This window comes from Telopea speciosissima, chromosome 3 (assembly GCF_018873765.1).
Source record: "Telopea speciosissima isolate NSW1024214 ecotype Mountain lineage chromosome 3, Tspe_v1, whole genome shotgun sequence".
Taxonomy (NCBI): Eukaryota; Viridiplantae; Streptophyta; class Magnoliopsida; order Proteales; family Proteaceae; genus Telopea; species Telopea speciosissima.
The window spans coordinates 70,131,407-70,141,086 of record NC_057918.1 but is presented as its reverse complement, the minus strand read 5'-3'; the positions used below and the strand labels follow the sequence as shown (position 1 = coordinate 70,141,086).

Here is a 9,680-nt window from a genome sequence, read left to right as displayed (position 1 = left end):
CCCCAAAAAAAAAAAAAAAAAAAAAAACCTCTGTATGGGGCCTAACCCAAAAGAGTTATGGGCTTGGATTTGAATCACAATAAAGAAAACGTGAGGCTCCACATCTCTCTCAGTCGCTGACTGTTGACCCAAGGGGCCAAGCCCAATTCATGTGAACAAAGTCTCAGTCAGCCAGCCGCGTGTGAACAAAATTCGTTGAGGGCCTCCCATTCGGTGCAAGAATAAATAAACCATTCGAAAGTATTGCCGAAGCTACGTGTCAGCATATTAGTGGTCGGTAAGTTCTAGAAGACCTTAGAAAATTCAAAGAAGGAACCGTCGAAAAAAAACATTTAAAAAACAGAATCGCACTTTTCCGTCGAACCCTCCCAACTCGAAGAATCTGCTTCCCATATAATAGGTGTTTCATTCTCATTCTTCCCTCGCGTCCTGTCTTCCTGTCGTCCTCGTTGCTTTGGTTCTTCGGTCACCTCTCACAAACAAGAGGAGTCGAGATTCGAGAATAGTTTATACGACACAGGCTTTGGTTTTCTCCTCTTCTCCATTTCAACTTCTGAGGTACTTTCTTTAAATTTTCTTTTTGAGATATCTGTTCTGTTTTGTATGGATCTTCTAGATCTAACCTGATTCTAGCAGAATGCAGGTTCGTCTTAGTGTTTGTGGTTCTTTTTCTCGTTTAGATAGTAGCTTCTGTGGTAGTTTTGAGGTTTAATATTTGATTTTTCTTTCAAACTCGGAATCTAAATTTTTTTGGAAGAATATAAGTTTTTTCTTTTTTTGATAATAATTATTTATGTTCGATTATGGAATTGATTCGTAAGAAAGTTGTCTATTTTATTCTTCTGATATATTTTTGTCGAAGGGACCAAAACGGAATACCCTGCAAGTTTGTTAGGGAATTGGTACCACCTGTTGGCAGTTTGCCGTGTTACATTGCCTTACTGACTTCGTTGATTAGTCATATTTCCTTATATGAGGTTACTTGCTGCAATTGCTTCTTTTTCAAAAACCTAATTTTCACCCAATATTTTTCTTGGATATGTGGAATGCATCTGTCTAAGCCCTTTATTAGCAACAATCTTTTTGCGGCATCAAGTGTGTTTTTCCTCATTCAGATTCATGCTGTAACTGAACCTACAAATTTCTGAATCTGTTTAAAATAGGTTGGTTTGATCCTCGTTCAGCACTTCCAACGTTTCTAACTCTTCTGAGACTTGCTTATTGAGCTATTGGGAGATGGCAGAGGTATGTGGTCGATTTCTTACACATCTGTCATATCTTCTGAGTCTCAATGTCTCGCCGTACTTTTTTCCCGTCTACCCTTGCGTATACAAATTTCGGTGTTCATGTTATAGCTGCCTTTATAGGAAGTCTCTTTTCCTTTGTGCTGACAACAGTCAAATTATCGCAGGATGGTTACAAGGTGACCTTGAATGTTTATGATTTAAGTCAAGGACTTGCACGCCAGCTGTCCACGACCTTCTTGGGGAAAGCTATTGAAGGCATATGGTAAGTTCTATTTAGCTCAAAGGTTCAATGTTACTGGGAGTTGTATCTCTGAATTATGAATTTTAAATTTTGACACAAGTGATAAATGCATCCTGCAGAAATTTACTAGGCATATCTAGCAGCAGTCGATTTTGCAGTTGCCTTGATTTTCCATTCTAGTGCTGCTAACTTGTAGCCATTACATGGGGCTTTGGTTATACAAATGAGATATTCAAATGCAATAAATACCCTCTAGTTGCCACAGAGAAAAATGGTGTTGGTTTGATATAATGTGTGTTTTTTTTTATGACATCTGCTGGTTTAGCTATTGTTTGTTACATGATCTCTATATGGGCTTGTAATATTTAGTGTTGCTGCTTCAATGGAATTGGGCTTGGGTTTTAGTAAGCTAATTGAAGATTGAATTCAAAACAGTCAGGCTAGATGTCAAAAAAAGAGGTTGAAATAGACGGCTTGAACTAGAGAGTTTTGTCTTAAATTGAGAAATTAAGGTTTCAAAGAAGGAGCAAAGCAGGGAAATTTAAGTTAGAGTTTAAATTAGATGAAACAGCTGACAAAAGGATTGTTTCAAGAGCTTTATGAATGGAATGGAATGAAATCTCTATCCTATGGTAATGAGGTGTAAAGAAATAAGCTGGCCATAGGTTTTGGGATTGATGATGGGGGAATTTAGATTAAGAGAAGGCAGTTCAATTAGATTAAGTAAATGTTAGATTTAAATTGAAGCTGTAAAGTATTATGAATGTCTCTGGCAGAAATAGAGTGAAAGAAGAAAGATTTGTAGTTTTGAAATCTATTTACTAGTAATTTTAGCTATATTTGAAAATTAACTAGCCACATAGAAGCAAAATAATGAGGCAGCAAATACCTTTGCCTTTTCAGATCTTTTAAACCCAAAAATAGACTGCATGAAGACATGGTCTCCACTTCTGTTTCAGCAGTCCACAATCCTAAGCTGATTTACATACAACAAATTTGATTGTGCGACGATACGGATCCTACATAACTTGTTCATCCAGTTTAAATTAAACCAATAACCAAATTAACAAATTGAAACCCAAATAAGGGCTAAAATCGGGGTTTTTAACTAACAGAAGGTAACTTTGTATGCTTTATAAGAGTACCTTGGACACAACTAGATGACCAAAAACACCCTGATACTTGTGAAGGGAAGAAATATGAATGAAACTAGAAGCCATTTGGCCATCCTAAGATCTCCACAGCATCACCTTTCGTAGTTGCACTGGCTCTTGCAATATGGATCTATGAGATGGACCCAAGGTTCGAAAACTCGGGTCTCGGAGCCATCTCGGCCCAGCAAAAAACCGAGTTGGGCCGAGATCTCGCCGAGATCTCAGCCCAAGTTTGTGCATTTTTTTTTTTCCGACTCGGAAGTCCATCTTGGTGGGTTTTAGACCTCTTTTGGGTCTGCAAATCAGTATACAGCCTATTTTAGGCCATTTAAACACAATGGCATTATTAGATTTTGCAAAAACAAAGTCCAAATAGGAGTTTCAGTTAGTGAGTAAGCAGGACAGACACTTATTCTAGAAACCAGGACAGACACAGAACAAACAATCTTATTTATGCCTAATATCATTTAAGTAAATGCTTTTGTATTTGTATTTCATTTACTTAAGATATTATTCATAAATAAGCAAAACCCCCCTATTTGAATCCAATAAAAATAGTTAAAAAATCAAATTCCAAAAGGAAAAAAAGTCAACCCCCCACTTCAAGAACAAAAATTGGATTTTCGGCGTTAGGTGCAATTTTCAATTTTCTAATGCTGGAGTTTTTCTCAAATCTAAAAATTCCATAAATCTTAATATGGTAAAACATTGCTAAAAACCAAAAGTGCGGTAAAATATTCATTTGTTTTGATGTCCAAAATTATATTTTCATTCAGAGCGATTTTGACAGCATTCGCGCACACCGAATTAAGTTTGACCGGTAAATAACTCCTTCAATATAAATCAGATTTAAGCAATCTTGGACTTGTTGGAAAGCTTTCAAAACATAGCTTTCCAACATGTCCAAGATTGCTAAAATCTGATTTATATTGAAAGAGTTATGTACCGGTCAAACTTAATTCGGTGTGCGCGAGCTTTCCAACAAGTCCAAGATTGCTTAAATCTGATTTATATTGAAAGAGTTATGTACTGGTCAAACTTAATTCGGTGTGCGTGAATGTTGTCAAAATCGCTCTGAATGAAAATAATTTTTTGGACATCAAAACAAATGAATATTTTACCGCACTTTTGGTTTTTATCAATGTTTTACCATAATAAGATTTATGGAATTTTTAGATTTGAGAAAAACCCCAGCGTTAGAAAGTTGAAAATTACACCTATCATCGAAAATCCAGTTTTTGTTTTTGAATTGGGGGGTTGACTTTTTTTTCTTTTGGAATTTGATTTTTTAACTATTTTTATTGGATTCAAATGGGGGGTATTTGCTTATCTATGAATAATATCTTAAATAAATGAAATACAAAAGCATTTACTTAAATTATATTAGGCATAAATAAGTGTCTGTCTTCTTTGTCTTGGTTCCTGGCATAAATAGGTGTCTGTATACCAAGAATTTCCAGCAAAATCTCGAGATCTGGCACTCATATAAAAGACTTAGATGGGCATTTTCCTATGTCAAACCGAGATCTCGCCGAGATTCGAGATGAGATATTGACATTTTAAGTTTCGTAGGCCATCTCGACTCGGGAAATTGGAAAACCGAGAATCTCGGCGAGATTTCGGACTATGGATGGACTAGATCCAAGGTGAGCCCACCAAGCAGTTGACTCTTGCTGGTCATATTTTGTGGTTTGATGATGAAGGACTGAAATTTCCTCCTTTTTGAATGCATTGCATCAAACATTGTTCTGGCAGAGTTTTTTCCGATCCTACCAAGTTGAACGTGGTACTTGTTTTAGCTGCAGTCTACACTTAATTGAAGTTTCAAAGTTTTAACTGTCATAAAATTAGGTAACAAATAACTACTAGCACATTCTGGGGTCAGTCAAGGTTTGAAAACTCGGTTTCGGAGCTGACCGAAACCTTGTATTGTCCAGTCCAACTTGAAACCTTGTTTTCAAGGCCTAGAAAGTGGTTTTTTAGCCCTGATTTTTAAACACTCAAAATGGTACTTGTGATTTTGACCCAAGTTTGGTTGTGTGTACTGTTTTTGGAAATGATATTGAACCAGGTTTTGTCCTTATTTATGCCAAATATCATTTAAGTAAATGTTTAATATTTGTTATTTCATTTTCTTAAGATATTTTTAGTAAATAAGTAAATACCCCTTATCTAAATTCAATAAAAATAGTTAAATCCAAAAGGAAAAGTAAACCTCCCAGCGCAAGAACAAAAAAAATAATTGAATTTTTAGATGTAGGGTGATTTAACTTTCAAATTCTAGGGTTTTTTTTTTTTCAAATTTAAAAATTTCATAAATCTCATTGTGATAGAATATCACTAAAAACCAAAAGAGCGGCAAAATAATATTTTATTTTGGTGTCAAAAATTCATTTCTATTTAGAGCGATTTTAATTAGCATTCGCGCACACCAAATAAGGTTTGATCGGAATATAACTCCAATATAAATCAGATTTAAGCAATCTTTTTCAGATAACATGTAGGTGATATAATGGCTTGATTACCACCAACTTCTATACCTATATAGTATCAATGTGTAGTTATTTTGATAATCTCTAAACCAGTTTTGTGCTTTTTTGTGTATCTCTAAAATTCTTTATTGAGGTATACGTCTGAGTTCTAGCTGATAAAATAGCTTCAATAATGTCTAGAAATTCTGTAGATGTAGTGAGTGAAAACAAATATAGTGGTTACATCATGGACATGCCTTACAATCCTCGTCTTGTTATTTTATAGATGGTAGGCATGGTGTTTGAAATTTGACCTTTATTTGCTTTCTATGATTATTTATCAAAGTGTATATACTTCCTATTGTGGATGATGAACAGGCACACAGGCATAATTGTGTATGAGAGTGAATACTACTTTGGAGGAGGCATTCAGCATTCTCCAGTTGGAAAAACACCATATGGATCTCCAATCCGTGTTGTGGACCTGGGTGTCACACATGTGCCCAAGGAGGTCTTTGAGGAGTATTTGCAGGAGATAAGTCCTCGATATACAGCTGAGACTTACAGCTTGCTTACTCACAACTGCAACAACTTTACCAATGAAGTTGCACAATTTTTAGTGGGTGCCAACATTCCAGACTATATCCTGCAGCTTCCAAATGAGGTCATGAACAGCCCAATGGGTCCTCTTATATGTGAGTATTCATATATTTATGTTGATTAATTCTCTTTCTGATAGATGCATTATGTCTATATGCTTAGTTTTGACATTGAAATATTGTAGTTTGACTTTGATTGTGACTTCTTATATCTTTGACTACTAGTTATTGTAGTTTTACCTGATTGATTTTTAAACCATAATATTTTTGATCGATCTCATTGTGTGTGCCATCTGATTGTAAATTTCTAACCTCAACATTGTTGATTGATGTCATTGTCTCTGCCATGGTGCCACCACCGTTGAAAAGTTGGATTACTTAGGGTTGACAAAGGTTTGCTTCGAGTGTTCTTATGAGACAAACAGTAAATCCAAAATGGAAATGTTGAAGGTGGTGAGGAAAGATTTCGAATTAATGAACCATACACATAGTCCTCTGGTGAAGGGGTAGAGTTTGGCTTAGGCTCTGTTCCCCTTGACTTTGAAAAAAAAATAAAAATCCTGGAAAATCAATTTTTATTCATAGAATTGATTTTAATTTCTTTCCAATATGTTTATGTCTTATTGTAAGAAGGAACTATATCTGGGCATGGTTGTGTAAGGAAAAACATAGACATTTGATGGGGGATGGCATTCTGTGGGACCGTGGTCATTGTATCATTCATCAAGATAACGGCATTTTTTTTTTTTTTTTTAAAAAACTTGTTTGAGGGTGGAGGGGTGGAGGGGGGGGGGGGGGCTGGGAACAACATCTAGAAATCTAAATTGGAAGTTGTTTCTGGAAACTTTTATTTCATACTAGCATAATAACTTCGGGTTTGTTAGGTCTATAGAATTTCCTACACTTGGTTTTGGATGTGGTACATGTCTGATTATTCGACTGGCCCAACTGCATCCCGATATTAACTTGCGTGCCAGGATGTGGGATCATCTCTTCCATTGTTGCATTTCTACCTATCTGGTGTACTGTCACTGCTGCATCATGTCATTGATTGTGTTTTATGTAATGGCAATATCATTTGCAATTTGTGTGTTTTCCTTTTGGTCTTTTTGTGATGATCCTTTGCTCTTCCATGTTAGAGGACAAGCCCAAGCAATTGGGCATGCTGTCCATGAAAGATCTCTTTGATCAATTGATTGCAACTCGTGAGATGTTTTTATAACATATCTGCTCTGTCTTGTCTTTCCTGTTCCATGGTGCAGTGCCCATGATACAGAACCTGGAAACAACATTGAGATCAGGTGCTGTCCCTCAAGCTCCTCAGTTCAGTCCTTCAGTGACTCAGCCCTTCAGAGTGAAGACAAATTCGAGCTTTCCCAACACATCTTTCAGAGAAGTAACCACAAACAATGCTGAAAGTCCTGTGAAATCCAAGAACCAACACTCTGGGAGCACTGGCAAGAAAACAGGGAAGCCAGTTGTGCCACCTGCTGTAAAACCAGGTGGATCACAAGAGAAGGTAGCCAATGGGGTTGCTGGACATCCACTTGGGGATGCCAGGAGTAAGGTGCAGGAAGAGATAAGCAAAGAGTTTTCTGCGATAATGGCAACTGGAACACTACGGGCAAGTGAGGCAGCAGCACTTGCTACAAGGAGAGTAATGGAAAGATATGGGAGGGTGAATGTTGCCATGCCACACAGTTAGGAATCGTCGATTTTTTTCTTTCTTTCTTTCTTTTACTTTGACTACGATGGCCTGCGTAACCCTTTCAGAAGATATCTTCTCAAATTCCCCTTCCTTCCTTGCCCTTTTTTTGGTTGGAATGGTGTGTGGATTATTGCTTACTGATGATTCTCTTGCTGCTATGATGTTTCAAACTTTGGAGAATAGAGAACTTCATAACAAAATTGTTGGTCCCCGTGTATTCTCAAACAGGGTTAAGAAAATCTATTATCTATAAGCTGTAGCTTTTTTCGTATTTATATATTTATATATTTTGATTTATCTTGTTGCTGCGATGATTCAAAATTTGGCTGTAAAATCTTTAGCATCTGCTGTTTAGGCTTTTCCAAACCAACTGAAAGTAAAAATTTGGTTCTTAATTGTTGATTAACGTAATGTGTAAGAAACGGAATTACTGGTATGATTATGATAATGTTGTTTTGATGAGATGTATCTATTAGTTAAATATAAATACTCATAGATTCCAATTGGATTGGCTGCTCCAAAGTCCAAACAGTTTATGAAAATACTAAGTCATCGGAATCTATGGGGTGAGAATTGAAACTCGCCTTCACTCAGTAATAATGGCATCAACCAACCGTGAAGATTCAAGACTAGGGTATTGGAACCATGTATTAGGTGATGAATTTATTATATGGGGATTAAATACTATAACACCTCATTATTTGTCATTTGGTAGTACATGGATTAGTTTGTGTGACAGACTGATAGAGGACAAGGCAAGTATCTGAGTATCTCATTGATAAAATTTCAGCTTAAAATGAGTAGTGGAAATAGCTAAAAGGGTGAGGGTTTCTTTGACCATATGTGCAGTTTTAGGAGGGTTATTACGTGAAACTTGCACAATAGGGAGGGGATGGGCATGCAAAAGTAACCTAGATGTTAGCCTTGTGGGGATCTTTTTTTCTAATTAAAATTTACAAAAACTGTCATTTTGTGTTTGGGAAAAAGGAGCTTGTCCCGAGCATGTTTTCTAGCTAAAATTACAAAAAATGTCATTTTGTATTTGAGAAAAAGGAGTTTGTCTGGGAATATGGGTCTTTGCTTAAACACATGCCCTCATGAAATGATTGCCCCAACCCTATGAAAGGTGGAAATCACGTCCATGCTGATGCTTCTGTGCTTCCCATTGGCCTCTGCACTAAAGTACAGGCCACACTCATAACTTAGCAATCTGTTAAAATCTTACAATCAGTTCAAACGTGGATGAGTGATGCATTTAGCTCTTTTGCTCTTTGTAATCCATTGAAGATGGTTTCTGCCTCGAACTCCTATGCGCTCCCTACAAAACCAAGATCCATCATTGCAGTAATGAAACAACTATCTCTCGCACAAATAACTACTCATCCAAATTCATTCGAAGCTTTAATAAACTATCATCACAAATGATTATAAACACATCTGGTTTAAGTAAAGAAGAATAGTCAGAAAGGGTCAAAGTAATGTCTATTAGAATCCTCAATAACCCCCTTCCTACTTTCTCATAATTCTAAATCCGTTAACTACCTATTAATGTTTTAGAGAATGTGTTTGGAATTGGGCTAGAAGAAATTACACTTTGGTTCCTAGCAATTCAATTGAAGTAGCAAATTATAGCAAAAATAGATAAAAGATTACATTTGGTTTTGTGAGATGGGTCCCAAGCCTTAAAAAAAATCAGGGAAAAAGATCTCTGTACGGGAATGTGGCCTACGCCAGCACTCCTATGAGTCTATCTCTCTCCTCCCCATGTGAAAAGACACCTCTACCATCTTGTTTTAAGGAGGAGAGAGATAGATTCATGGGAGTGCTGGTGTAGGCTACACTCCCTTACAGAAAACTGCTTCCCAAAAAATTATTAAAGAGAGATAGAAAAGAAGTAGCAGGTCTTAATCTCAGTGATCTTGCAACCCACATCGTTTTGAAAAGGATAGTGTTACGGATAAAATACTTCCATCACTAATAACGATTAACGAGACAAGTGGAGACATGAAACAGGAAACATGAAACATTGAGTCTCTTGCCTGGTTTTCCCAATATAGAAGCCTTCTAAGAGCTAAACTTCAAAACAGAGAAACACACTCCAAGTAGGAAGCCAAGAAGATCTACACTCCTAGCTCCCAACTAAGGGAAGGAATCCAAGTAGATCTACGCTCCTAACTCCCTACTAAGGGAAGGAATCCTAGCGGATCTACAAGCTATAGAAGCTTTCCTCAAACAGACTCTCCAAGAATGATTCTTAATC

At 36.6% G+C, this 9,680-nt stretch overlaps 1 protein-coding gene across 1 annotated transcript; it reads left to right on the top strand.

The window, feature by feature from the left end:
• Positions 1–470: 470 nt before the first annotated feature.
• LOC122656630 (desumoylating isopeptidase 1) lies at positions 471–9,274 on the top strand. The gene is made up of 7 exons (XM_043851236.1): positions 471–558; positions 1,164–1,245; positions 1,412–1,509; positions 5,492–5,808; positions 6,975–7,429; positions 7,927–7,932; positions 9,262–9,274. The coding sequence occupies exons 2-5, from the start codon at positions 1,237–1,239 to the stop codon at positions 7,415–7,417; spliced, it is 867 nt and encodes a 288-aa protein (XP_043707171.1). The 5' UTR covers positions 471–558; positions 1,164–1,236; the 3' UTR covers positions 7,418–7,429; positions 7,927–7,932; positions 9,262–9,274.
• Positions 9,275–9,680: the final 406 nt, after the last annotated feature.